Source organism: Botrytis sinoallii (assembly GCF_014898435.1).
Source record: "Botrytis sinoallii strain Bc 23 chromosome Unknown BSIN_041, whole genome shotgun sequence".
Classification (NCBI taxonomy): domain Eukaryota; kingdom Fungi; phylum Ascomycota; class Leotiomycetes; order Helotiales; family Sclerotiniaceae; genus Botrytis; species Botrytis sinoallii.
Window position 1 is genome coordinate 14,649 of NW_024066068.1, and position 27,910 is coordinate 42,558.

General features: G+C 43.8%; 11 protein-coding genes across 11 annotated transcripts; 7 read left to right on the top strand and 4 right to left on the bottom strand.

The window, feature by feature from the left end:
- Positions 1-797: 797 nt before the first annotated feature.
- On the top strand, positions 798-7,089 carry EAF02_012145 (uncharacterized protein; the record flags this gene model as incomplete). The annotated part of the gene is made up of 5 exons (XM_038908193.1): positions 798-847; positions 900-1,214; positions 1,262-4,936; positions 4,989-6,789; positions 6,865-7,089. 5 exons carry the CDS (start codon positions 798-800, stop codon positions 7,087-7,089), a joined length of 6,066 nt encoding a protein of 2,021 aa, XP_038752026.1.
- A 1,483-nt stretch (positions 7,090-8,572) lies between these two features.
- Positions 8,573-10,966, top strand: EAF02_012146 (uncharacterized protein; the record flags this gene model as incomplete). The annotated part of the gene is made up of 1 exon (XM_038908194.1): positions 8,573-10,966. The coding sequence occupies one exon, from the start codon at positions 8,573-8,575 to the stop codon at positions 10,964-10,966; it is 2,394 nt and encodes a 797-aa protein (XP_038752027.1).
- Positions 10,967-12,793: 1,827 nt separating this feature from the next.
- EAF02_012147 (uncharacterized protein) lies at positions 12,794-13,238 on the bottom strand (the record flags this gene model as incomplete). The annotated part of the gene is made up of 2 exons (XM_038908195.1): positions 12,794-13,089; positions 13,218-13,238. The coding sequence occupies 2 exons, from the start codon at positions 13,236-13,238 to the stop codon at positions 12,910-12,912; spliced, it is 201 nt and encodes a 66-aa protein (XP_038752028.1). The 3' UTR covers positions 12,794-12,909.
- A 1,795-nt stretch (positions 13,239-15,033) lies between these two features.
- EAF02_012148 (uncharacterized protein) lies at positions 15,034-15,324 on the bottom strand (the record flags this gene model as incomplete). Its single annotated transcript, XM_038908196.1, has 3 exons — positions 15,034-15,153; positions 15,178-15,204; positions 15,283-15,324. 3 exons carry the CDS (start codon positions 15,322-15,324, stop codon positions 15,034-15,036), a joined length of 189 nt encoding a protein of 62 aa, XP_038752029.1.
- A 271-nt stretch (positions 15,325-15,595) lies between these two features.
- On the bottom strand, positions 15,596-18,434 carry EAF02_012149 (uncharacterized protein; the record flags this gene model as incomplete). Its single annotated transcript, XM_038908197.1, has 2 exons — positions 15,596-18,334; positions 18,384-18,434. 2 exons carry the CDS (start codon positions 18,432-18,434, stop codon positions 15,596-15,598), a joined length of 2,790 nt encoding a protein of 929 aa, XP_038752030.1.
- Positions 18,435-18,875: 441 nt separating this feature from the next.
- Positions 18,876-19,130, top strand: EAF02_012150 (uncharacterized protein; the record flags this gene model as incomplete). The annotated part of the gene is made up of 1 exon (XM_038908198.1): positions 18,876-19,130. The coding sequence occupies one exon, from the start codon at positions 18,876-18,878 to the stop codon at positions 19,128-19,130; it is 255 nt and encodes an 84-aa protein (XP_038752031.1).
- Positions 19,131-19,832: 702 nt separating this feature from the next.
- Positions 19,833-22,455, top strand: EAF02_012151 (uncharacterized protein). Its single transcript, XM_038908199.1, has 3 exons — positions 19,833-20,360; positions 20,431-22,132; positions 22,189-22,455. The coding sequence occupies exons 1-3, from the start codon at positions 20,151-20,153 to the stop codon at positions 22,215-22,217; spliced, it is 1,941 nt and encodes a 646-aa protein (XP_038752032.1). The 5' UTR covers positions 19,833-20,150; the 3' UTR covers positions 22,218-22,455.
- A 90-nt stretch (positions 22,456-22,545) lies between these two features.
- On the bottom strand, positions 22,546-23,698 carry EAF02_012152 (uncharacterized protein). Its single transcript, XM_038908200.1, has 3 exons — positions 23,493-23,698; positions 23,335-23,413; positions 22,546-23,210 (listed from the first exon to the last, which is right to left on the bottom strand). The coding sequence occupies exons 1-3, from the start codon at positions 23,511-23,513 to the stop codon at positions 22,828-22,830; spliced, it is 483 nt and encodes a 160-aa protein (XP_038752033.1). The 5' UTR covers positions 23,514-23,698; the 3' UTR covers positions 22,546-22,827.
- Positions 23,699-23,949: 251 nt separating this feature from the next.
- EAF02_012153 (uncharacterized protein) lies at positions 23,950-24,687 on the top strand (the record flags this gene model as incomplete). The annotated part of the gene is made up of 1 exon (XM_038908201.1): positions 23,950-24,687. One exon carries the CDS (start codon positions 23,950-23,952, stop codon positions 24,685-24,687), a length of 738 nt encoding a protein of 245 aa, XP_038752034.1.
- A 223-nt stretch (positions 24,688-24,910) lies between these two features.
- Positions 24,911-26,567, top strand: EAF02_012154 (uncharacterized protein). The gene is made up of 2 exons (XM_038908202.1): positions 24,911-25,094; positions 25,210-26,567. Exons 1-2 carry the CDS (start codon positions 25,023-25,025, stop codon positions 26,332-26,334), a joined length of 1,197 nt encoding a protein of 398 aa, XP_038752035.1. The 5' UTR covers positions 24,911-25,022; the 3' UTR covers positions 26,335-26,567.
- Positions 26,568-26,920: 353 nt separating this feature from the next.
- Positions 26,921-27,829, top strand: EAF02_012155 (uncharacterized protein; the record flags this gene model as incomplete). The annotated part of the gene is made up of 2 exons (XM_038908203.1): positions 26,921-27,110; positions 27,228-27,829. 2 exons carry the CDS (start codon positions 26,921-26,923, stop codon positions 27,827-27,829), a joined length of 792 nt encoding a protein of 263 aa, XP_038752036.1.
- Between the last annotated feature and the right edge of the window lie 81 nt (positions 27,830-27,910).

Consider the following 27,910-nt stretch of genomic DNA (forward strand, 5'->3'; position numbering starts at 1 on the left):
GGTCCATTTGTATATAGCGATTGCAAAGCAAACAAGTGCACAGAGCTTCAATATAGAGAGCAGTATAATCTAACTTATCATTTATATACCTTGATGATTGTTGTGACTTGCCTGCCTTGTGCCACGAAAATTGTAGATTGTAGGATGATTGTACTGTCTCCATTTGTGATTTAACATGAGCTTCAGTGGACTTCTGAAGTGCCTAGTGATGGTAGTATGTGACGGTTTTGGAACTGAGATATTAAGTAATAACAAGATGTATGTACTATTCGCAAAAGAATGAATGTTCTTCGAATGATCTCAAGTACCCAGTCTTTTTTCCCCTGTAAACCGATTGACCTCAGATAACAAATTCTCAGCCTTGCATGCGAGGCTACTGGTAAAATCAATATAAGTAATCCACGTGAAATGGCTTTAGAAGTCCTACGCGATGCGCGTTAGCACTTTCAATCTCAGCCCTTACCTCAACTTTTTACTTTGTCGTATATAAAATACAGCAATTGGGTAAATGTTCTCGAAATTTGATTGCAACATCATACCGTATATCAACTCCGCAAGTTTGATTGTCAATTTGCCAAAACTTGCGCTTCGTATTCACTTTCTTTAACGATTCAAAACTTCAAAAGGCGACCACTTTCTTCCTTGGGGTGCTAAGACTTGCAGTAACCTCCCCAACTATTACCTTTCTATAAATTTATTCCTAATACTTTCTGTAAACTACATTTATCCATATCAATCTTGATTCTCTAAATATTCACATTTGAATCGCATGCTCAGCTTATGAAATATCCGCAACCATGCCTGATGAAGCAGATATCATGGACGAGCTTCATGGCTCCACGGGTTTGTACCACGAGTTGTAATTATTTTTACGATTAATACTGATGAATTGTTGATAGGGAACTGAAGAGTTTTCCTGTCGATGCCCATTGGTTTTGCCCCAAGCGGAACGACGAAGACTATGTCGACTATTCGCATCCAGATGACGCCGAGGAGGACATGAGTGCAGAAACCAAGAAGGAGCTCATACAGGATGCCCAGCGGAGACAGACTATTGCATATAAATTCTCTCTCACTATAGGATTAGATCGCGATGCTGGGGGGGCGATGGTAGAAGGCTACCTGGAACGTTTGAATAAGCTTCTGATGTGCTGTGATAAATGTGTGCATAGTTGGCATATAGGTCGTAAGGCATATCTCAAGGAACTATCAGAGTAATACATCACAATATGCACTTGATCTTGATGCTAATATATCTCAGAAATTTCGACGATGAAACGGTTGCAGCGCTCTCAAGTCGCCTTAATGTCCTCGACTTTCAACGTATAGATAACGGGTTAGAAAGAAGCAAGAAAGTTATATCCGAGGTGGAATCTCCAATGAGGACGCAGAAATTGCTAGCTGGCTACGACTCTTCCCTTCTACTGTCTCTGTACGAATCACTTTGTTGCGTCGATTACCACAAATCCGCAGACAACCTTTCGAAACACTTCGATTTCGTTTTTGAAGAGATACAAGCAAAGAAGGTCCTGAGAATAAGTGATATACTGCCAGCTACAGGGCGTTTTCTATTCGACAAAAACCCCATTAGACAGCGTTTCGCGAGGTGTGCCTGGCAGAAAGCTACTACAATGCTCACACCCACATCATTCGACTGGGTCGTGCATGACGCATTGTCGGACGCAATAGTTTCTGTGACCCAGGGAAACTACGATTACGAGGATATCATACGATTTTGGGAAGGATTTCTTTTGATTTTGGAGAAGCTTGATGAACATTTGATAACACACTCTCTCCGAGCAATGGAAGTTCAACCAAGTGTGTACATACTTGCACTCAATCACTTAAGTTGTAAATCGGAAAGAATCAATAAGTTAATCATCGAAGCGCTTAGAAGTTTGCTCAAGAAGTCTTCGAAGAACTTCTGGGCTGCATTTGCTACAATATCACCAGTTGCCGTTGCAGAAAACATTCTCAGATCTTGGGGCGTTAAAGAAAAACTGCAAACAATAAATTTTGAAGACCCCGAAACTTCTTTTATTCTGGCATGGTTACCTGAACTCGTGGAGTCACTTCCTTCCGATCGTCAATACGATGTCTGCAGTTTCGTTTTCAGATTTCTGGGAACTTATCAGACCTCGGAATACCCAGAGAATACCCAACTCGCATGTCGTTGTGCTGCACTCGATACTCTCCGTGCCACCTTGAACACCTTTGTCGATTCAGAGTACGTCATCAATCCGTCGACGTCTCTTATATTCATCAATAACATCATGAAACTCGTTGACGACTACAAGGAGACGATCACAGAGTCTGCTGATTTGAAGGTGGAAAACACCACACACCAAGAAATGAGAAGACTTGGTATGCTAGTCATACGAGAGGCTTTGGCTCTCGACTGCAAAGCTTTGAGCGCAGAGTTCCATGCTCTTGCGGACGATATTCCGATACAACAGGGTCTCCGAAGCCATTCCCAGCCAATTTGGCAAGGCGTTCTTGACATATTTAGGCCAGGAAATGTAGATTTAGCTAAAAGCATTCTGGCGGCAACAACACACCTTACTGGATTAGATGAACTCACACCAAAGTCAAAGAAACTACCACTTCCTTCCTCTCATCTACAGTATAATAAAGACTTTCGTCAACTCACTGAGAACGTGTCTAGAATCTTTGAGCGCCTCAGCGATTTTAATGCATCTCATTTGATCGAGATGTATCGAGATCCTCAGACCTCTCGGCCACTGTTTGCAGCCCTGATGTCTGCTGATCAACAGATCTTTGAGGCTGCTGTTGAGGTTGTCAAAGCTGCAACGGATCAAATAAGCAAGCGTGAAGCAATATCGAGCTTATTAGGGCAAGCATTTGTGCCGATGTTGAATTCTTTAACGTTTGCTGTTGTCCGGATCACCAAAGCCAAGAACTTTTCCCCTGTCCCATATTTATTCAAGGTTGGACGAGACACGCTGGAGGCCCTTTGCGGAGACACGACGGGGTTTTTACGAACTCACCCATCTTTAGATGCTACAGAGCGAGGCGCTGTAATGTCTTGGTGGATCAATCAGTGGCGTGCCCTTGATGCGGCATTTGCCAACACAGAAGCTTGGGGAGGTCGTGTTCAACTTCCTAAGGAAACCTTGCAAGACTTTTGCCGAGATGGTATGGAATATGCAGAATCCTTGTTTGATAAGAACAGTATCATTGCTTCAGCCCTATGCGAGTCTTCTAACTCGCCTCATGCTCATATCCCGTCCTCCGGTTATATATCGAGGAAGGCTGCACAAAAGAAAGTATTGCAAGTCGTTTGCTTGAACGTGAACGGCCTAACAATGATGCTGAGGTTGAGAGATATCTATTTGGTCAGTGTGATCACTAGTCTCCTCGGAAAACTTCTTCGATCATTAGCAGAGTTTGATGTTGAGGTACATGAGTATTCGCTTAGTTTTATTCAAGATGCGTGCTTAAATGAGGGCGAGAAGGGATACAGAAAGACAAATCTTACTAACCAACAAAAAGCTGAGTTGCGCGCTGCCCTTGACGAACATAAAGGTGTGGAAATTATAGAGAGTTATTCTACAACGGCTCAGAAACAACAATCAAGAATCGATTCTTGGTCTAAGTCAGCAGGAGGTGTAAAGCATGAGCCAACGTTCAGTGTCAAGGGGCGTCAAACTCAAACCTCGCTCGATACTTGGTCAAAGGCTGGAGACGGCAAAACATATGAGCCAGTCATCACTCAATCCAACAAAGCCTCTCAAGCACCCTTTACCCTTTCTGAGCATTCTAAGAGTATTATGGATAAAATGAGATCACAACCACCGCTAAAGACCGCCAAAGCTACTGAAGATTGGAAGGACAAACGCCGTAGAGATGAAGAAGAGAAAAAGAAGCGTAATGCTGCAGCAATTGCTCAAGCGAAAGCCCTTCGTGCTCCAGCCGCCTTAGTGAAGGGTGAGGGATCTGGTCTAAAGAATCTCAGCGGTGTAGCTGGGAAAGATCATGCGCCTGTTCGAAGTGAGATAATGGTAGGATCTTCAGACGAAGATTCGGATGATGATGATGACGACGATGGTTCCGACACGAAGTTTCTTTTCACCAAAAGTCGAGAAGCTTCAAACAAAGTTAGGGAATACGAAGAGAGTAGGAAAAAGGCACTTCTACAATCTACTGGCCCAGTGCGGAAGACCAAAAAGGTTTACTCAAAGAAAGATCTTCGTGCTCGCTTGGAGCCAAATATGGACATTATATATCTCGAGCTTCTCAATTGGGATATCTTTCATGAGGGGGAGGATCCCCCAAGCAATAATGTTTGCAAAAAGATTGCAAACAGCTTCCTCGACCTCGGTCTCTATAAAGAGACATTCAAACCATTGCTCATATCGGAAGTTTGGCGCTCTTTACTAACAGCCAAAGAAGAAAATCAATTCAAGCCCATTGAGATAAAGGTTTTGAATCGTTTGTCTGTTGATAAATTCATGGAAGTTAGTACAACTATGTCAATTTCCAATCAAAGAGACCTCATGGTGTACCAACAAGATATTGTACTCCTTTCCAAAAGCTCGAGTCCACTTCAAGACAAGCAAGCGCCACATTGTCTAGCCCGCGTTTTCAGGACCACCCGCAAGCGTGATGCAGTGGAAGTCACTTACAGAGTCAGTAGAGACATTAGCCCCGAGCTCTTGAATTGTTTCGTGCCCAACGGCAAGTTATATACTCTCAAAATCACCGATATGACGACAACTTTGCGAGAGTTTGCAGCCTTGAGCAGTCTTGAATACTACGACTTGTGCACAGAAATTCTGGAGGCGAAGCCTTCTCCTTTACAGAAATATTCCGATGAAAAGGTCGCTTCGATGTCGACCAGGTATAAACTTAACAATGGGCAAGCCAAAGCGATTTTGTCCGCCAACGATAATGATGGGTTTACATTGATTCAAGGGTATGTATTGAATTTTGTTCGACTCCAAATGATATAGCTCTAACAGTACTAGTCCTCCGGGTTCTGGAAAGACGAAAACGATTATCGCCATGGTAGGCGCCTTGCTATCTCAGGTGCTTCAGCAGCAAGCGCAGCAAGTGGGCTTCAGACCGCAGGGCCAAAATCGCAGTGCGGGCCCTCAAGCACAAGCACCAAAGAAAAAGCTACTTATCTGCGCTCCCAGTAACGCTGCTGTTGATGAATTGGTCCTCCGGTTGAAGGAGGGAATTTTGCCTCTCAGCGGCTCGCATCAAAAGATTAACGTAATTCGTGTCGGGCGAAGTGATGCGATCAATTCTAGTGTTAAAGATGTGACACTTGACGAATTGGTGAGGATCAAGCTCGAGGGGGACCAAGAATCTAAGAAAGGTCAATTGAATGATCGGGAGGTGCTTCACAGGGATGCAGGGCTTATCAAAGAGAGGCTCAGTGTTTTAAGACCTGAGATGGAAAAATGCCGTGCTGCAGGTGACAAAACTTCGGAACTAAAATTGCAAAGGGAATTTGATGAGCTTAAGCGAAAGCAAGCCCACATAGGCAACAAAATTGATGAAGATAAAGAAAGCGACAACAAAGTGCGACAAAATGAGATCAGTAGGCGCCATTTCACTCAGGAGATTATCGATGGCGCCCATGTTCTTTGTGCCACGCTCAGTGGATCCGGACACGACTTTCTAAGAAATGTCAATGTCGAGTTCGAAACAGTCATTATTGATGAAGCTGCTCAGTGTATTGAACTCAGCGCTCTGATACCTCTTAAATACGGTGCCACGAAATGTATCTTAGTCGGAGATCCTGAACAATTACCTCCAACAGTTCTCTCACGATTAGCAAAGAGTTATGGCTATGAACAGAGTCTCTTCGTCCGCATGCAGCGAAATCATCCAAATGATGTCCACTTACTTGATACTCAATATCGTATGCATCCTGAGATCAGTCGATTCCCAAGTCAACAATTTTACAACAGTCGTCTTATTGATGGTGATGGAATGGCACAATTACGGGTTCAGCCATGGCACGCAAGTTCGATTCTCGGGCCTTATCGATTCTTTGATGTTGTGGGTGTTCAAAGCAAAGAGGCTAGAGGCCATTCCCTCATAAACGTTCCTGAGTTAAATGCTGCTATTCAGCTTTATCAACGACTTAAGACAGATTACAGATCCTATGATTTCAAAGGTAAAATCGGTATCATAACTACCTATAAAGCTCAATTGAATGAGCTAAAACGACGTTTTGGTGCAAAATTTGGAGACGAAATCTTTGAAGAGATTGAGTTCAATACGACCGATGCTTTTCAAGGTCGAGAGCGAGAGATCATTATATTTTCTTGTGTTCGTGCTAAGGCTGCCGGGGGTATTGGATTTTTGAACGATATCAGACGTATGAATGTAGGTCTTACTAGAGCCAAATCGTCATTGTGGGTTCTAGGAGACTCTAGAGCATTGGAACAAGGTGAATTCTGGAATAGGCTTATTCAGGATGCCAAAAGCCGTGAGAGATACACAAGTGGTGATATTATGGGATTGTTATCGAGGCCGACATCAAAGGATGCACCAGCGATAGACTATTCGAAGATATCCTCAGACATGAATGGCAATAGCTCTAGGCGTCCATCTGAGAAGAGCGACAGCGATATCGACATGACGGATGCGCTGCAAAACCGAAGTTCTCGAGAATCGATATCAGGTAGTAGTAGCACGACATCGTTCGATGGTAGGAATACACCAAACAGTGTTGAGATGGGTGAGCAGAGGAAGAGACCTAGGGAGCAAGAACTTCACTCAGATAACATTACAACCAAAAAGAAGAAGAAGGTAAGTCGACCGAAAGTCTGATTTTGTACTAGTCGTGGTTTATGCCATTATTTTTATACTTATTGACTCTCGTAGACATCATCGTCAGAAGCAGATTCTGCACCACCAGCTTCTGCCATGCTCAATCGAGGACCAGTCGAACCTCAAAAATTAGATCTGGAAGCTGCACTTCGAGCACAGCAGGCCAATAGAGCTGCTGCTGCCGCGGCGCGTACACCGAAATCTAATTTACCGCCTCCACCGCGTAGAAAGGCACCGGCGGACCCGTTTATTCAACGTAAACCACCAAAAAGAAAGTGAGGGTCGCATGGATTTATTTATTGATATTTTTTAAACGGTTAGGACACTGCATAGTTTGGCGCAACAAAATATTAGCATGGCGAATGGCGCACGTGTGAGACAGGTGTATGCTGGTGGGAATTATCTTTTAACTAGTCGATCTGATAGATCTTAGAGGGTAGAAAATAGTTGCATCTTGGTGACCTGACCTGTGACAGCTTCATTACAAGTTCGAAGAAAACCATAATGACGAGAGGTTTTAATTGACATAGATCAATGAATCCTACAGAGTTCAATGAGTCGACGACTTCCGAGGTAAAATCTTCTTGTAAATATCAACAATTAAGCGGAATGGTTTACTCAATAGTTTCCTATAAAAGCCACTTGGAACTACTCTCCACTACTGCTGGTAACTCCCCTGCACCTTCTCGGCTCGTCCCCGTGTCTTAAAATTTTCGATATCTATCTCATTTGCATTCTCATTTCATACATACGTATCCGGAAATACCGCATTGGTACTAAATTGAGATTTCTCAATTCGGACTTTATGATTGAAAGTTTCATGATTACTTTACTTTCTCAATCATAAATCAAGAAATAATTCGCACGGACATATAAATATCTACTCGGGCTTGAGGGTTGGGGCTGGGCTGTAGCAGTGTAGATCCTTCCTTGCCTTATCGGATATTTTTGTTTCCCTGATCCGCTAAGAGTTTAGTGGGAGGGGTGGACTTCTCGTCTTGGAAGATTTGAAATTGAGAATTGGGGAAACTATTGAGTGATAGTTCTAATTCATGTGGGAATTTGAAATGACATTGATCGATTATATTGGTGTGGTAAGTCGTGAAGAGAGGTGATTTTTTCTGTAAATGTCTGTCTTGGCCCATTGCTACTTCAGATTCGGATCACAACTGAATGGCCACAATGATACAACATGATATGATGGCCATGCATGCAACGCCCCGTTATCATCAAGTCAAAGTCCACCTACCCATGACCTGCAAATCTCTAAGATCGACTTTTAGTGCCGCATTAGTCGGCGTTCACTGCACCTGCCATTGATACAATAAAACGTCATCAAGCCGCCACTAACCTTGAATTGTTCAAAGTCGATATATTTTCCCACGGGTTGATTGTTTAGCCAACGTCCGCGCAACTACGAGATGCGGGCGATTAGTTCCTCCTTGCATTGCGTTGCTAAGACGAATCTGGGCCACCAGCGTGGATCTTCAAGTCGGCAGAGCTATAATAATGGCAACGAGCTTCCTTAACCTTCAGCTAAGTTTTGCAACATTTTTCACTGTTCGAAAATCTCATCATGTTCATATTTGAGTATTGTTTCGTAAGCTAGAGCTGCGCAAAGTGGTTCGATTCAATCACAGCTTTAACAAAAAGCTATGTGAGTGTGACGATCTGTCGGTATGTCTTCTTCGAGTGAAGCTTTCCCGGTTGCGGGAACTTACACATTTGTCTAACATAGTGCCTACTACAGATAACAATCAGAATGAATCCAGTAACTAATAGTAAAACTCCTCCACCGCGTTTGGTGGACATCAACCCCCTGAGGCCTCAGTCTATGGGAACGCCATCATCTATCAATCCTACACTGTTATCGCGCCGCCGGACGAGTAGATCTCATAATCATGGCACAATTGATACCGTGCCAGAATTGAGAAGATTTAACAGTTCAGGTACCAAGTCAAGTGGAAGAACGAGACCTCGTCAAACGACTAGTCAAAGCTATGGATCTTTGGATACAACATCACCTCGACGTGAAAGAGAAACCATGAAAGATTTATCCGAGTTCCTCATGTCTTATGATCCCCCGGCGCATAATCTAGTTGCTCTCCCACAAAATGCCCCGAGAAAAAAGTTTGGTCTTCTCCGAAGGAAACAAAAGAAAGAATTGAAGTCTAATCAGTTCTTGAAACTCCCCGATACTGCTATTGCTGCCAAAACTCATCAGGGCGTGCAGTATATAGCAATTTCGATACCGCTAGAACATGATTACCTGGGGAGATTTCCAACGCCTCCTGAGATGACTTCAAATTTGACACAGGTTCCAACACCGGATAGAAGCCCTGTTGTTATCCCCAAGCCAGGCTACAATGTTGGAGATTCTTCTACGCCTCCACCGGAACTTCCTGTACTTAATAGGACCACTTCAATCTCCAATAGGAATACTTGGGGTCCAGGCACTTTAACGAAAGTAGTTACAAAACCAGGGTCGGAAGAGGTGATGTTGCAAAATGGATACATTCATCGAACCAGTCAAGTGTATACCCCTAATGGGAGTATTTACTACGATGCTCCAGAATCCCGACCTCGACCGCATTCATCAAAAGCATTTTCCTCGCCCGGTCCCTCATTCAAAATAGCTCCAACAGATAATCCTCGAGCAAATTCCTTCAATTCCGTCAACCGCCCAATACTCTGGAGCAACAGATCCGACGGCCCCTTGCGAGTAATAAACAGAACACCATCTCCTGATATCAAGCCGAATCATCAGACTCACAAAGTGATCAAATCTATATCCACTATTCATAGCATCGCAGCTACAGGAACAAATATCAGGCACTTGCTAAAGTCTACACCAGATAGTTTTAATACGAACTCCTCAGCGCAAGCAGTGTTTGGAACGGCTGAGACGGTTGATCTGCAGAGTTTCAGAGGGACTCCAAGGCCTTCGATTGCTTCACCGGGGAGTGAAAATATTATCCAGTTCCCTGCGGCTAGTGCGGTGGAGGCAGAAGGTCAATCTAGGAATCAAGCGACTGCTCCCACCGAAATTGCATCACCAATAAGTCCACAATTTGGCAGTAATGAGAAACGAGCAGATCAAGCAACACATCAGAGCCGCCGCGAGAGAGTACGAGCAAAGAAGGAAAAAGACTTGGCCTCTATTCGCTCAAGAAACTCGAGTGTGGGTCACACAAATATAAATACAAATACTAATACAAACAGGGCATCTGTTCAATCCGTTCCAGAAAATTCTTTCATCGAAGCCGAACATTTGTCTCCCCTATTTTCAAATCCAACATTCGGACCACCAAACCGCACCCTGAAACGCCTCGCCCCAAACATGAATGGATTGTCTACAACTCGTATAATGCTCGTCGCTGACTCCCCACCTTATATTGGAGAATTCAGACAGTGTGATTTCGGAGCACGTCCCATTTCGCCTGCTTTAACGATGAAATCGCCTTCGAGACTCCCAAGACCTACGTTTGATTCAACAACCTCTTTTTATCGAGTTGATAGTGAGGAATCAGCTTATGCACATCAGTCTACTCAAACTATTTTGAGTCATACCATACCTTTGGCGTCGACGACATGGTTAGGGAAGGAAAGGGACGGGAGGAAGAGTAGTGATGGGTTTGGTTATGGACGCATGGATCTCTGTTCTGATGAAGATTTGAAGTATTTGAATGGGGATGTACATGGGAAGATGGATAGAGACATGAGTATGAATATGGAGAGAAGAAGCACGGGAGAAATAGGAACAAGTCTAAGATCGACGAGTTTGAAAGAAAAAGAATTGGACGTGCGAATGAGGATTGTGGAGAGACATACGGATGTGCTTTTGAGGACGTTGGGAGGGATTGCGAAGAGTTTTGATGGGTTGGGGGCGGTGGGGAGATTGAGGTGGGAGGAGGTGAATGGGAGGGGTGGGGTGGGAATGGGGTCGAGGTCGAGTGTTATTGGGATGGGGGGGAGTGATGGGGAGAGAGGCAATAGGATGGCGAGTGAGGGGAAGGGGAATAGGAGGAGAGCTAATACGACGGGGATGGGGATGCAGAATAGGGATAGGGATACGGATATAGATTTGTTGATGAGGGAGATTCGGATGGCGGCTCCGAGGGTTAGTGAGGAGAGTTCGCGAGAGAGGAGAGGATGAGTGAGTAATGGACTTGGAGTGTTTCTTTAAGGGAAAGAAAGGAAAGGGGGAGATGTTGTAGTATTAATTGAATTTATACTACCTTTGTTCAATAACTATCTAATACTCAATCCTTTTTCACTTCCAATCACGTTGTCAATCCCTTACTTATATACTTTCTCTCTTTTCCCTCCTCCTCCTCCTCCTCCTCCCCTCCTCCTCAAAAAATCCACTTTCCTTAAGAATACCACAAGAAAAGTAACATCCATAACCCCTCCAACATCACAATACCTAAACACACATCATCCAACATCACCACATCACCACATCTACACAACTAAATACCTATCTACTCCGAAAAAAACAGAGTATACATACTACCAATTTAAACCCCTTATCACTTTTCCTATATCTATCATCTATCCATCCATCCATCCATCTCACATATAAATAAATAAACATCCACTCTACTCTCCTCTCCTCTATCATTTTAACCTCTATCCCTAATTCAAATAAACATATCCTCATCCTACATATCAAAGAACCCTCCGCAATTCTTCTACTTTTCTTCTCCTCGCATCCCGTAACAAGCACTCCTTTCTTTTCTTCTCATTTGCTCTTTTTCCTCGACAGTCCATTCATTTTCTCTGAATACAAGTCCCTAAACATAATATCCCTAAACATAATATCCCTAAACATAATATCCCTAAACATAATATCCCTAAACATAATATCCCTAAACATAATATCCCGAAATATAAATTTATCATCTAAGCACTCTCTCTCTCTCTCTCCCTCTATCTCTCCATTCTAATAAATATTAAAAACTCAAAGAAATAATAACCTCCCTCGGGATTTGAGCTTCTTTGTAATTGTAATTGTTGTATGTGTGTGTGTGTGTGTTTACTTTGTTATTTAATATTCGTTATAGAGTTTGTGTTTCTGTTTTGTTTATATATGTATATATGTATATATATATACCTAGTAGTTACTTGGAGATTTGCTTGGGAATGGAGGTTGAATGGATGTGATGTGATTTGATTTTATTTAATTGAGGAAGATGTTTAGTAAGATTTCCAGTAAGATACTTCCTCAGAAGGAAAAAAGATGTAATTTCGAGGGTAGAAATAGGAAATAGAATATAGAGAGGAGAAAGTAAAGAAAGAAAGAAATGGTAGAGGATTTTAGTATATTTATATATCGAGCTTTGTTTTGCGAAGAGAGGGAAAAGGAGGATCGAAGAGGTAAATACTGAAATGATGATGTAGGGATGGGATAACAGTGGGGAGGAGAGGGAAGAAGTATTAAGATCATTGAAGTGGGAAGGATGTTTTGTGTTGAAGATTATGGGGATAGTGCTATGTATTTTGGAAGTAGATGGAGAAGATATGACTTTTTATTAGTATCTCGCTGTGTAGATGGTAGAGACAGTTTTTATATGAAGGAAAATCTAAAGGAATAATGGTCAATCGAATTCATACCTACAAAATTGCCATATTAATAAGTTCGTGATGAATTTTTTACCTTCAGTTTGAAACTCACAACTCACACATCACAATCAAAAAGCAAGACATGTGTAGTAATATAATGTATCATAATCATTAAACCTCTCCTTCCTCTCTCATCTTCAGTACATGCAAGCGCGTGCGCAAGCAAAACCATGCATAAACTCATCTCCACCTTCCCACCCATCCACCATCCATAATTAAGAGAAAAGAAACCGGGTATCGAGTCGAATCGGAAAAAACAAAAATAGCTCTCCTCTCTCTCTCCCTCTGCCATCCATCCCATCCCACCCCGTCCATCCATCGTCCATCAAACACCTCAGGTATCATAAAGCAAACTCGCAACATCGCATGCACTACTCCTTCCCCCATCTCATCTCCTCAACTGTAGGTTGATTGGTCATGTTGAGAGATGGTGAATACTAGAAGGTACCCCTCGCGCAAAGGCAAGGGACCCTTCTAGACATGACTTGTCGTACGTCTACCTCTTCTCCGACCGCCGCAGCTTCCGCAAGTCAAGCAGGAGATGAGGACATCGAAGAAAGCGACGATGGCGTTGATGATACCGGTGAGGATGGCTCCGATTCCGTTGACGACGGCCATGAGACCAGCACCGATGGCGCGGAACATGCCAGTGATCTAGAGAGGAGGTTAGTTTATATTCTTTTGTTTTGGAGGGGGAGTTGGCATGATTTGTTGATGAGATCGATAGATCTCAAATCAACGAAACTCAAGACCGTGGGGAATGGAGAATGGTAGAGACATACACAAGAAACAACGGCTCCCATTTTGATTGATTTGTGTTTGTACTTTGTGTAGTAGATTTGTGTGTGTGTGTGTGTGTTGTTGATTGAAACTCAAGAGTATCTCGAGATTGATATTTGTTTGTTTGTTTGTTTGTTTGTTGATAGAGTAGAATCGATGGATTGGATTGTATGTTTGTATGATGTAGAGAGAGAGAAAAAGAAAACCGAAATAATGAGAAAGATGGCACTCTATATATTTGATTCCCTCACCACCTCTCCAAAACCTGCCGTCCCATCCTTTCCAATCAGATGATCCCATAGTAGCGTCATACCATAATAACAGTACCTACCCTACCTGCCCTACCTAGTCATGGAATTAAATCCGGTCCAAGACCTGTCAATATTAGGTCAAACAGGTACTGCACCATTTGCCCAGTACCGTACCCGCTTGCTCTGTGCCCTGCCCTGCCTTGCCTTGCCCGGGAATTAAAATTGTCCAAAAAATGATATCTGAGTGACGTCACCATCAGAAATTTAGTCGCATCAGATTTTCTTTATTCACTCTTCCTCTCACACTTACCGATGCTAACCTGGTTATTTTCCTAATCCCTTGCTTCCTCAATCCCCTTTGCCTTACCCAAAGAAGAATAACTCATTCCATCCTCCTACTCTCATTGGATACAATTGGAGTCGGAAGGAATCACATACCAACGTCTCGCATTTTTGTTAGTTTTTCGACTTGAATCAAAATCAAGGCATGGCGTATGAACAAGTCTCCGTTTTAGGTATGCCACGGCGCTGATTACGGGGATTAGTTCCCGTGATAGGGCCTAGAGTGGTAATTGTGGCGCGCTTGATGGAACTAGTGATGTCAGCCACTGTGGCGTTGGCTATCTTGATGTCACTAGCCACATGAGCGGATGCATTTTAAAGTTTTTTAAGTTTGAGGGTGATGTTACTGGAGGGGAATAAGAGGAGATTGTAGATCTGATATGGAACTTTTGCATTTGATTTTTCTTATCTGACTCGGTTCCTTGAGATGATGCTGCAACTGCAATGGAATTCGGATAAAGGAAGGATGTGATGAATGGGTCAATGGATGGATGAATGAAGATTATCGAGATCAACGATCCTTTCATTGCTCTCTCTGTTTCTTACTTAATTGACTGACCTATGATGACGTAGTTCCCCAGACGAGACTAGACCTGGAAATTATGAGAATTGACCAGATGAACCCATTAATGCCAACAAGGCCAACAAGGCCATACCCGACTCCTTCTTGATCAGTGCAGTGTTTCTTCTTAACTCACACTTCTTATTACATTCTCTCCATTCTCTCACCCAATAAGAAAAAGGTCAGGAAAAAGAAATCAAACATGGAGATTGAAAATTTCTTGGATCCACACCACAGTGACCACACACTTTCGTTTTCGTGAAGCGTGAATCGTGATGCGAGGTTATCTCACCTCATGGCTGGCAGCTGAGGAAGCGGCACATTTCTCCGATGTTTTGATTACATGGTAATTCGTACTACATGTGTATGTGCATGTATATATCTGGTAGGTGAGGAGGAAATGACATTTTACTTGTATGTGATCTATATGTGGTCACCTATACGCATCCAAGGCATTCTTCCTGGTCAGTAATCTCATTTTTGAAATCTAGATTTCCTCATACCGGGGTAGGATACAATCCATCACCAACTTCTCGACATCCAGCCCTTTGTCAGACACATACAGTACTATACATTCATTTCTGCCCAAAACTACACACATCTATTATGTGTAGACTTCTTCTATCACGAATAAATGCATACGATATGTACAAGAATCCATATTCATCCATCTTCATCTTCACTCATCACATCCATTTCAAAATCAACGATAGCATAACCCAACTCCCGATCCTTAATACCAAGATCCATGTATGTACGATATTTCGGGATATAAATGTCATACTACATATATTCTTACAATCATACATACATGATACATGTAACAGTGACAGTCTACATATAATTTTAATGGAGAAAAACGTTGTGACAGGTGGAGAACCGAACGAACGGGGGCTTGGATCATCAGATAACGTCTAGTTCATCTTGTTGGTGCTTCGATTCGAATTGAGACATGGTCGGTGGTGCTAGTGTTTGGAATCCACTTGTACAAAGCTTGGTTTTTGAAGCGCTGGTGGCCTGGTATTTATGATGGATTTGTTCGTATTCAATGATGTATGTTCAGAATCTAGATTGTGTATAGTATGCGAAACGTTCGTCGGTTATGGTATCTAATTGGCTAGTTAGCCTTTTTGTGTTGCGCCAGAACTCATGGCCACGCATGCGATGGGCATTATTTTCTAAATACATTGAACAGATAGTTTATCTGAATATATCCAATGCCACATTATTCGAGTACACTTTTATTGAAGAATCGATGGATTTGTCTTCCAGCCTCCTTCCCAACCACCGGCTCTAATTCCTCCAAATCGGCATTAGCCACCTCCTTAATACTCCCTAACTCCATTACTAGATTACTCAGATTCTTCCCCGTAACTCCAGGCACCACTCTTAACATATCCTGAGGTTCCCGATTAAATACTTGATCCTCCGCACTTGCACCACCTTCAAGTCCAATCTTCACAGCTTGTATAGGATCTGGCTCGGGTTCTTGTGTCTTGAGATTTTCGAATATCTCGGCAGTTTGATATGGACTAGAACTCCAGATAATGCGGAGTCTAGGGAATGCAAGAGTGAGAAGCACAAGTTTGGATTGGAGATCGGACGATGCATTTGCGGCTGATACGGATGATAAAGAGCCTGAGAGATCAGCAAACGGTTCAAGGGTGAAAGATTTGCCTTGGTCGAACTCAATGAGTAACATTGGTGACTTGTAGTGTTCGAGCATAGTTTCGGCTTGATTATACAAACGGCCATCTTTGAACGATGAGATCAAATCCTTGATTGATTTACGCTCCACACATATGTTGGGAGAAAGGACATAGTCTCCGACGGTAAGCATACAGGGCACTACGACCATGCTTCGGCCGTGAAGTAAAGATGGAAGTGAGGAGCGGAATTCCCGAACATCAACTACCACCCGCGGGGGCTGGGCTGTAGCTGCCAAGCGTCCTCCACCAGCAATACGTGTATTTATGGTACGGAGGAAAACTTCTTGCGGATCTTCGATGCCATGCGCGTCAAGAGTCAGTACAACAGACATGTTAGCCTTTTCCTTTATAAGTTTGGTAAAGGCGTCTTTTTCTCGGCGAGTGGATGACAGGTAGCGTTGTTCCTCTACCGACCCGCCATAATAAAGGAAGTATACTCGGACGTTTCGATCATTATGTGAAGAGCGATAAACCTCTACCCTACGAACAAAAGATGTGTCGGGTTCATACATGATGATATACCGCGGCTTTACTTCTTCGAGAATATGCTCATCCATATCCCCGTCATACGCGTGAACTACCACAAGATCCTTCATCTCATAAAGCTGATAGTAATCTTCCATATCATCCAAAGGATCGGCAATGACTTCTTCTTTCTGCAATTCCTCCACTTCTGTTGGCTTTATTTCTGACATTAATTCAGCAACCTCAAGGGGTTTATCTTCCGCAGCTTGTAGACTGCCATTGGTGGCACGTGTGGATCCTGAGCTCGAGGCGCCCCCTCTCAATCTCCTCCTTTTGTTTGCTGGAGCTTTACCTCGGGAGCTGTTCGTAATACTGTTGGCGTTGCTAATACCATTTAGTGCGTTTTGATTCTCATTGAAAAGAGCCGCGCTAATTTTCGCGAACTTCTTCTTCCACTCTAAGTAGCTGCGCAATTTTCGCCTCATCATGATTTCTGCTGATGGCTCTTGATCTTCATCCTCATCATCTTCGATTGTTTCCGCGTGGGCGTGCATACTTTGAAGGTACTCTCGCAATTGCCAACATTGAGCCGAATCTGTGCACATTATCAAGATCGTGCCATTAGAGTCATCCAATGGCACGGGATTGAAGTAGAGATCTCTATCAATTTCATCTAGCACTTCAGCAAGCACTGACCATTTTGGCTGTTCCTCCAACACAGGTTTCAGAGAATCCACATCATCCGTTCGTGTAGCCTTGCCTGTGTATACCCTTCTTTTCGCTGTATCAAATACGGTATGTGCTGCATCAAGGAATAGCCAAGGAGATTGATTTTGCCGTGTAGACCCAGCAGGAGGCTGATGCGCAGCAAGAATCATATCTAAATGACGATTGAATGAGACCGCATCATATGTTAGAAGAGAATGTAGCATCCCTCTCAGGACAGTCAAGTCGTTGACAATCTGTTTTGTCTTCCAGCTGACTCGATGCCATACTGGATCAAGCTGCCTGCGGATGACCATATCAAATTGCTTGTGTAGAGCACTATCAACGTTCCAATCGTCCATCTCTAACCCAGAGTTCGATTTCTTCAATTCACCAATACTAACCTCTACACATTCCATTATGGCATTTTGGATATCTCGCATGGAGTCAGACATCGAAACCTCCAGTTCAATAACCTCGGCTTTTTTCTTGCCTTCCAAAGCTTGAGCAACATTTATATGGAATCTTGGCCATATTGATACGTTGCGTAGGAATAGATTTCGCATCATAGTGGACAATGGCGAAAATCCAGTCGTAAATGGTTCTGGATTGTCCGAAAAGGCTTTGAGAAATCCAGCCTTATTTTTCTGTCTGTATATCCGAAGTATGAAGGCCTCCAGTGATGTAGCTACAACCTTATCTGCATGTAGCACTACCACGCCAGTGATTGTCTCGGTGTTTAATAGATTGGTCAAAAGATCGACAACAAGAATTCTAGATGTAATGCTAAATATTCCTCCTTGTGCATACATCTTTTCTCTTGTGCCGACACTCATGAGATCCGTGTTGACGACAGAAAGACCTCGCGCTCTAGGAGCCATGCTGATAGCAGCATGCTCTGCCAGTGCTTCTCCAATCCATCCATTCTCTCGATCATCTGCGCCAACCAGTATTATTAGGTTGTTTCCAGCTGCATCATATGAATGGAGGAGGTTCGTAACAAGTCTCAAGAGGCCAAGGCCGCGAGCAAGAACGACAAGCTCATCTTTTTGTCGAAGCTCTTGGAATATCTCTTGTTGATATTTCTGCAATTCTCATTAAGATATCATTCATACGAAGGAAGATTGAATTTACCAGTGGCAGTGACAGCTTCACGGGTTGTTGTTCGCCGTTTGATGAAGACATCTTGGAGGTAGCATGACGCGTTGACCAATTGAAGGATAACGCGAACCACACACGATGTCAGAAGTAGTTTTCAGTATACAGTATATCCGTATCTACCCACGTCAAATGTCTCAGACGGTCTTTTTTAGGCAAAGACTTAGGCTGATCTGATCTTAATGGTTCATTCAATATGCTCAAAATCTTGATCTTATCACGACCATTGTTCGAGGAATCATAGTTATTGGTAGTTGAAGTTAGCGACAAAGCTAGAGAGAGCTTTATCCCGTGGTCTTCGAGTTACGCCTGCCTACGTCATGAGGGGAAATATGGCTTATATAGAAGAGAGAATGAGGGAATCCTGTTGATGAGAAGCTCTCGTCTTTATACTATCTAACTCTACAAACTACGAATACACGAATCTTTTCAAAGTCAAATAATATAATCAAACAACCACCCTACATCATGCCTGCCGGTCCAGACGAAACTCACCACCACAAAGCTGGTGAAGTAACTGAGCACGTTATGAAGAACTCATCCTCAAAGACCGATAACAATGCTAGCGACCATCCCCTCCATAACCAAGGCGAAGTAAAGGGAGAGAAAGTCCAATTCCGTCATCACGAGGCAAACCCAGGACCTGTTGTCCCTCAGAGTATGCCGGAGCAAGAGGGATCCAAGGCGGACCGTGAAGCAAAGACGGCTGCTTTGAACGAGTAAAGCTCTTCGGTATGTCTGTCATTAACCTACCCGAAAGTCTATACTGATTCAACAGACTTTAAAAAACCTTACACGAATCGCACGATCACTCCGAACGTAATGTTAATGAAGCAAGAACTCATGGATGGCTGGCGTTGGAAAGGGTGGAATGGTTAAGGAAACGGATGATAGTGAACATAATGTGGTACATATCTGATTAGCAAAGACGACCAACACGAAATAAACTTCCGTCTTTCTCAAACATGCATATTGATGTGAGTGGTGTGCTATGTATGTTGTCGTCCTCATACTCGTACCAGAGTGATTAATCCCCATCTCATTGTAAGTCGATTGTCATGCAGTACAGATGCACCGATGAGTCGTTGGTAGTTGTATAAGACTAAGATTTTGCCTGTTAAAATATCAATCTACAACATAAATTATGATATTCTCATGGAATTCTCGAAAATAACATAGATGCCTATGACCAGTACGCGCGTTACAATAGTAATCCATGGATGTGAAAGATGTTCGCATTCGTACTTTCGTAAGAGGTAATGCGATGTGGAATTGTGAGATGCCCATTCGTTTCTCTGAGATTCGGAACACTCTGTGGCTTCGCCCCAACCAGTGGCTGAATCACTTGGCATTTTTGTCGTAGCAGCATTACCCATACACACATACGGAGTACGACAATCTACATCTGTGCCCAACTTGACATTGACCGTTTCAACCATTGTGAATCAGCACATAGTCGCTGCGGAATTTGGCTACCTAACAGACCAGTATCATTCGCTTTACTTTTTGGTCCAATTCCCTACTTCGAACCATTGCGATAGGAAAAGAATCATCGCACAATCATCGCTTCTTTCCAATGCTTCTAAGAAGTGTGAGAAGTGCGACCAACACGAGAGCAATCTCCCACACGACCGAACCTCATTTCCAAAAGCCCTACGAAGATACATATTATAGGAGAAAGTCCGATACGATATAAAATAGAATATTCTATCGGGGCCGATAGATATTCAATAAGCCCGCAAAATGCCTTCCATATTGTCAGACGATGATAAAGAGACGGTCAAACGCATGGTACCAAAGGCCTCGAACAAAATACAGGCAGTAGCAGTCGCCCGTCTATATATTGCTTATCCCGATCGTCACAAATGGACATACACTGGTCTACAAGGAGCGGCAGTTCTTGCGAATGATCTTGTCGGAAATACCTACTGGATAAAACTTGTCGATATCTCGGTCAGTGGCTCACCTCTATACTATCCCGGCAGTACTTCATCAATGATCAAAGCTAACTTTCGTGTTATAGTCTACGAATAAAGGCGTCATATGGGACCAAGAGATATATGATACTTGGTCATATAACCAAGATCGGACATTCTTTCATACCTTCGAAACAGAAGAATGTTTGGCTGGATTGTCCTTCGTAGACGAGAAGGAAGCCAAAACCTTCATGAAAAAGATGAATGATCGAGAAAAGAATGCTAGTAAAGCTACAAAGGCCAATCCTTTTGGAGGCGCTGCGCCGGCTCATAAACACAGTCTCCTCGGTGGATTTTTCGGTGGACACAGACATTCTTCTGCTCCATCGATACAACCTACTCCCCCCGATTCGCCTAGTTACGTACTCCCACCTTCACAACCGGCGCATACATCGCAGAACCACAGGCACTCGGGTGGAAGCTTCAGGACAGGGCAGGCCGAATACGCAGCTTTGGAAGCGATCGATCCTCATTGGCGAGAAACATGGGGCGAGGACTTGAGAGAAATGGGTATTACAGACGACATAATCAGGGATAATCAGGATTTTATTGCAGACTATATTCGAGAAAAGCAAGCTCAACAAGTTATAACACCTACGCCTAGTGGTATCGAAAATCAAAGAAATAAAGCCCCTCCTCCACCTCCACCTCCAGCAGCACCTCGAACCCGTTCCGATAGTCCTCAGAGTTCTACTGCTGGTCATGGACGAGGTGCACCACCTCCACCTCCTGCACCAAGGCGATCCAAAGCAGATATTGCTCGAGAGCCAACACCACCAAGAGAGCCTTCACCACCCAGGGGTCCCCCTCCCCCTAGGTTTGCAGCTCCACCGCCATTCGCAGATGCTGGAAAATTTGCGCATACCAATGATAGAGCACCTTCTCGAGCACATGCTTCTTCTAATCCAGGGCCACCCCCACCACCTAGGCCTGCGAAAACCCCTATCGAAGATTACGAACCAGGGGAATCAGGTTCGAGGTTTGGAGTTCCTCCTCCTTTCACGGGAACAAGAATTACGGCACCACCTCCTACCCCACAACGAGGTCCTGTTCCACCCCCGCCTCCTAGAGATATCCATCAATCACATAGTAGTCATGCTATACCGCCTGCACACATTCCTCCTCCGCCTTTACCGCCCAAAACTCCAGCGTCTCCGGGTGCTCCCCCCTTGCCTCCTGCTTCTACTCGCCCTGTACCTTTACCTCCGAGAGATACTGCACCACCTCCACCTCCTTTGCCTCAAATGAGCGCCCCACCTCCACCTCCTTTACCGCAATCCGCTGCACCACCTATTCCATCATCTGCTGCTCCTCCACCTCCCCCACCACCTGGACCACCCCCAGCATTTGGAGGACCACCTCCCCCTCCACCTCCACCTATGCCATCATTTGGCGGTCCTCCACCACCTCCACCTCCTCCAGGAAATGGACCTCCAGCTCCTCCACCTCCACCACCACCTCCAAATCGCGATTCTGGCCATGCTTCGGGTGCTCCACCGCCACCTAAACCTACTGGTGATCGTGCAGACCTAATGGCAAACATTCAAAAGGCCGGTGGTATTGGAGCTCTCAAAAAAGTTGATCGATCGCAAATTAGAGACAGAAGTGCTGCTGCCGTTCCTGGTGCAGACACTGGACCTGCGGGTAGTGGACTTCCTCCAGCTGGTGCATCTTCAGGGGGCGGAGGCGGATTGGCGGATGCATTAGCAGCTGCTTTGAATAAGAGAAAGCAGAAAGTTAGTGCTAGTGGTGAGTTTTCATTTCATAATCTTAGAGTTTGTATCCTAGGCTAACATTTTGATCAGATGACGAAGCGGAAGATGATGATTGGTAGATGTGATGATGTGATTAGTTGTTTAGTTTTGTAGAGGAATGAAGTCAAAAGGGGGCGAACTTTGTAGTTTATTGAGCGTTTACTTAGTCAAGTAAAGAAGAGACGTTCAGTCAAAGCCCTATTAGTCGGAATTGGCTGCTGTAAAGTAACGTGGTTGGCTTAAGAGATACGGGTAACTCGAGTACAAGGAGTTTTAGTAGTTAAATCAATCGAAAACATTAAAAATTGTAAATTAAAGTTTGTGTATGTCGAAATTTTGTATGCACCGTGGTCAAACCTTGAAGTGATGCATTCAATTCGGCGCAAATCACAGATGATGCATTCAAGATAAAATAAATAGACTATATCATTATTCGGATAGCCTTCAGTCTATGCTACGAAGATTGAAATTAAGAGTCCTGGTCAATACATGCATAACGTCTCTCCCACTATACAAGTATCGCCAGTCGAATGAAGCACTAGAAGGAAAAATGCCTGTCGAGGTTCTCGGGATCCAGCGAGTGAAACAGTAACCAGATCCAACGAGATTGAGAGAGAAGACAGTCTTTCTTTCCATCCCCCTAACCACCACTATCAATCGTGGAGGGGAGCCACTAACCCCCAAAACATTTTAGATATCATCAATATCAATCTCCTTACCCTTTCCTCCTTCAGCAGCATCATCAGAATCACTGCCACTATCTCTGTCGTCATCGAACTCGAAGTTGCAATCTCCGTCTTCGCCTTGTCCGTAGGTATCGGTCTCGTTGATCTTTGCGCTCTCGGGTAATTCTCCGTAGGCCTTCAAACTTCTGGCTTCGTCGGCGCTGTACTTGAGAATGACATCTCCCTTCTCATCTTGGTAATCACGGAGAGAAAGGAGAATGATATCTCCTTGGTTGATCCAGACCTTCTTTCTGAGCTTTCCACGGATATGTGCAAGACGTCTCGTACCGTCAAAGCAGAGAGCTTCTAGACGACCGTTTCCGAGCATCTTAATAACTTGGGCATATTCTGCAGAAACTCGTTAGTTGGTCATTTGCGGAGTAAATTGACTCAAAGGACAAGGAGCGGTAAAGGAGAAGTAAAGGTAGATAGCGGTTGCAAATAGTAGCCTTAGGGAGTAAGGAATATGTACCTTGACCTTCTTCCTTGAAGGTTAATTCACGCTTCTCGTTATCGTTCTCGTTCTTTCCACGACGCCTGTTCTTTCCTCCCTATTTTTCGCAACTGTGTCAGCCTAGATCAAGATAGTGGGGTGGAATATTTCCAATAAAAAATGCGACAATGTCTTACCTTTCCCTTATTCTTAGGCATGTTTGCTGTTGTTTTACCTTACTGTTGATTCTTGGATTTCGGTTTGAAGAGTAGTTGTGGTTTGCGGAATTGTTGTTTTGGATGCGGTGTTGGAACAAGATTAATGAAGAAGGAAGAAGAAGGCGATGAAGTAGCAAACAATAATTTATTTCTGGGCTGGAGTAGTGTCATAAATTGTGGTTCACTGGTGGTGGGGTCTTGGCGCACGCTAAAGAGATCCGGTCCGACCAAATTGATGAATTCGCTTTGTTACGGCTCCATTGTCATTGATCGAGACCCTTATTTTCAAAAAAAAAAAATTACAATGTTCAACACATCCATTGGTTTACAAGGTTATTGTCTACTGTTACAAAAACAACAAACAGTATGGACTAGTAGCCAATGATTCTGACGCACACTACCCTCACCTCAAGACCATTCCAATCCTCCGCTGGAGATGGCTGCTAGAGCGACTGGAACAGCTGCACTTGCTGTAGAATCGAAATTCTCCCAGCTGATACGTTCCGGTCAACTGAAATCAATAGATGCTCTAGCTTATGGATCATTCAAAGGTATCACAGGGGACGATCACTGTTTTTCTTATAAGATTTCCGCTCACCACGCCTATGGCTCTCATCAAGCTCCAGCGGTATCAAAAACCTACAACCCAGACCACTATAACATTCAGCACCTTTTGGTCAACAAGGCCTCGCCTTTGTGGCTCTCTGTATTTTGTGCGAAAGTTCATGGAGGAAACAAGAAAGTTATACGAACCCATATGGTACGGAGGATCAGAACTGCAATTAGGGAAGCCTTGAAGAACCAAGATTATGACTTGTCTGGAAAAAGGATATCCAACAGTATACAAAGGGGTAGCAAGGGCGAGGACCTAGTTGGCACGATTATAATATCTGCCAAAGACAAGGCCTTGACCGCAAAGATGGATGTTTTACAAAATCAAGCGGAGATGGCTGTGACCGCATTAATACGAAAGGTCAAGCTGGAGCGTGAGGCGCGACATAACAATTCAAATCAAAATCCCAGCAGACAGACTAAGGGCATGCCCATTGAAGTGAAAAGGGTCCAGATGAAAAATAGGGCGAAGGAAAAGGAGAGCGGTACAACAGTGAACTTACCAAAGAAGAAGAAAAACACCAAGAATAAGGTATTTGGTGGAACAGTCTATCAAAAGTGATGGAAAATAATGCCAAATAATAAATAGAAAAAAATCTTAGAAGCTACCACGTTTTGATAGCCAGACTATCTAGCCTTCCCAAATTATTCAAAAGTTATAAAATATAGACGTTGCATTTGCTATCACACATACCATAGTCATCCATAGTATCTTTAAAGAAGTTCACACCAGAAATGTTTCATCAATTTGCGGCTGTGCCAGATCCAACCAATTAGCGCCGCCTGAACACATGCTGGAGCTCTCAAGCTAATCTGGGACGATCGCAATCGCGAAGCTGTCGCAACGTATCTTAAAGAATTCCATTCCCTTTTGGCACATTAAAAGGAGTATCCGCCATGTTGATTTCACTCACCGTGGGTAAAGTCGATGCCGGAGTGGCCGTCTTATTAACTCAAGATAAACGACTCGTAAGTGATCATCTCAACATTGATTCAATCAACTGCACATTGACTACATATACACAACTTCGTCATTGCACATGCTACTTCCCCCAACCTCCATAACTGACAATACCCCTCCCAGATTGAATTTCCATCTATTCTCCTTCCACCCAACATCACATCCGGTAGCATCGTCGATATCACCGTTGCACGAAACCTCGTCTCGGAAGAAAAATCCCAAAAATCATTCGTCGCTCTCCAAGATTCTATCTTCAATTCATTTGGTGCATCAGAACCGTCTGCTCCAGTCCTTCGCTGTCGCAACGCAACTCAGACTTCTGTCGTTTTAGAATGGGATCATATTGAGTTAGCAACCGCAGATGTTATCTCACTCTCCCTCTTCCGCAATGGACAAAAGGCTGGAAACATCCCAAGGCCGAGTCAAATGCTGAGCACAAAGATCAGTGGTTTGGCTGTTGATACAGAATACACGTTTCACCTGGTATTAAGAACAAGTGCCGGGACGTTTAGTAGTGAGAAGGTGGTTGTAAAGACGCACAAAATGACGGATCTAAGTGGTATTACTGTCACGCCTGGTATTCTGCCCGCTTCATTGAGGGATAGTCTTGTCAAAGCAGTTGACAGGATTGGGGCGAAGATGGCAGATACTGTGAGAATCGACACAACACACTTTGTCACAACGGAAGGAAGAGGTATAGCTTGGGAGAAAGCCGTCGAGATGAATATTCCAGTTGTAAGGCCGGAATGGGTTGAGGGCTGTGAGAGAGGTGGAAGAATCGTGGGCGTTAGGCAATATTATCTTGATGCGGATCCAAAACAGAGACAAATAGTTTCGAACACGCCTCCAGCTCAACCAGCACAAGCTGAACCACCCAGAGAACAAGTCACCACTCCAACTACTTCACCACCACCCACAAACACAAACGGCACGAATGGTCAAACTGTCCCTCCTACTCCACCCGCAAAAGATACACCCAAACCAGAAAAGGAGGAGAGAGAGAAGGAAAAGGAAGAGGGTGATTCTAGTAGCGACTCGGGAGAAGTACAAGAAAAGCAAGAGACAGAAAAGGTAGCAGTGCCTGAAGAGCAGAAGTCTAGAGCTTCAGATGTAGAACAACAGAAACTTGCCCTCCGACCTGCAGCACCATTCGGAGTATCAGCAGATGACTTGACCAAATCGGGCGAGGAAAATACATCCGGGAATCAGACACCAGGAAATGCTAGCTTTCAAGACGTCGCGTTGTGATAGATGATCGAAGAATCTTTCATTTTGTTACTATTATATTATAATCAATGTTTTGGAATGGCTAGCAACAACAATTGTTGACGGGCATGGTGTTGGGATGGGAAGAGAGATTTATAGCATTTCTTCAGCGTTTTTAAAAAATGGTTTCTACAATGGCTTCAAGATATGAATATGTAATGAGCTCTCGCCATCATTGTGATCATAGATTCGCAATTTTCAATTGATCTCGCTAGAACATCAAGACCCCCCTTTTTAACATCGTGAATTCATCCAATGACTAATTCCTATTCGAACGTTCAAACTTAGAGTTTAATCTCTAGTTAGCCTAGCTACACCCCACACACCCGATCTAAAATGCAACATAGATGCATGGAAAGATCGACCGCCCGATGTCAATGGATCGTCCAGCCACACCCGCCACTTGTAAGGATGGCTCTTTTAAAATATATCAATGATGCTGTCATTGTCATTGCCATTGATGTCAAACAAAACGTCATGCTCCTCCCCTCTACATGATCTTTTTTCGTACTCACGCCAATCTTCGAAATCCTCCAATACATTATAATAAATTCAAAAAGGAGAAGAAATGGCATGGTCACTAGTTTGTCCCGCAAACCGAGGAATTGGTTTCTATTTAACTCGACATCTCCTTCAAAACACACAGCTTCCCGTCGTGGCAACGTCGAGGAAAGATATTGAAGGAGCGAAGAAATCTATTTTGGCAGACTTGGATGTTGATCCCAAGAGATTGACGGTATTAGAAGTCGATGTCACGAGTAAGTGATTCATTGTCTCACCAAATCACTCAAAAACAAATTCATATATTGGAAATCTTTAAATCCCAATACCAATATCCCCAAAATATAAAATCATAAAGTCCTAACACAATGCAGATGAATCCACCATCTCCTCGGCCGCAGAAAAATGTTCATCTCTCTTCCCCTCCTCATCCCACCATCTCCGTCTCGCCTTTTCCATCCCCGGTATTCTCTACCCTGAGAAGTCGCCCGCCCAATTAGACCAATCCCAAATCCAACACACCTTCGCCGTCAACACCATCGGCCCCCTCCTCCTCACCAAACACTTTTCCCCCTTCCTTCCCCCAAAACGTCTAGATCTCTCTTCCTCCCCCGACACCAAAAATCTTCCGCCCCACGCCCTCTGGCTCAACATGTCAGCTCGCGTAGGTTCCACCTCGGATAATGCACTCGGGGGATGGTATAGTTATCGCGCTTCGAAAGCAGCGGTGAATTCTCTAACGAAGACTTTTGATCTTTTCTTGAAAACGAGACATGGGGATAATGCGCTTGCTATTTCGTATCACCCGGGAACGGTAAAGACGGGCTTGTCAAAGGAGTTTTGGGGAGGTGTCAAGGAGGGCAAATTGTTTAGTCCCGAGTTTGCGGTTGAGAAGTTGTGGGATGTTGCAATGGCGAAGGGGATTGAGAGTAGAGGGCGTTGTTGGGATTGGAGGGGTGTCGAAATTTCCCCTTGAGAAAGTGTGAAGGGCAGTATGGGAGGTTGTCTGACCTTTATTGTGAAGCTAACCCCATTTCTTGATGCTGGTACATGGCAG

Coding starts and splice junctions, on each gene's coding strand:
- EAF02_012151 (XM_038908199.1), top strand. CDS start 20,151: ATGCCTTCCATATTGTCAGACGATGATAAAGAGACGGTCAAACGCATG. Junction 20,361..20,430: donor TAAAACTTGTCGATATCTCG/GTCAGTGGCTCA, acceptor TTCGTGTTATAG/TCTACGAATAAAGGCGTCAT. Junction 22,133..22,188: donor GCAGAAAGTTAGTGCTAGTG/GTGAGTTTTCAT, acceptor CATTTTGATCAG/ATGACGAAGCGGAAGATGAT.
- EAF02_012152 (XM_038908200.1), bottom strand. CDS start 23,513: ATGCCTAAGAATAAGGGAAAG. Junction 23,414..23,492: donor TGCCTAAGAATAAGGGAAAG/GTAAGACATTGT, acceptor TGCGAAAAATAG/GGAGGAAAGAACAGGCGTCG. Junction 23,211..23,334: donor CTTCAAGGAAGAAGGTCAAG/GTACATATTCCT, acceptor GAGTTTCTGCAG/AATATGCCCAAGTTATTAAG.
- EAF02_012154 (XM_038908202.1), top strand. CDS start 25,023: ATGTTGATTTCACTCACCGTGGGTAAAGTCGATGCCGGAGTGGCCGTC. Junction 25,095..25,209: donor TAACTCAAGATAAACGACTC/GTAAGTGATCAT, acceptor TACCCCTCCCAG/ATTGAATTTCCATCTATTCT.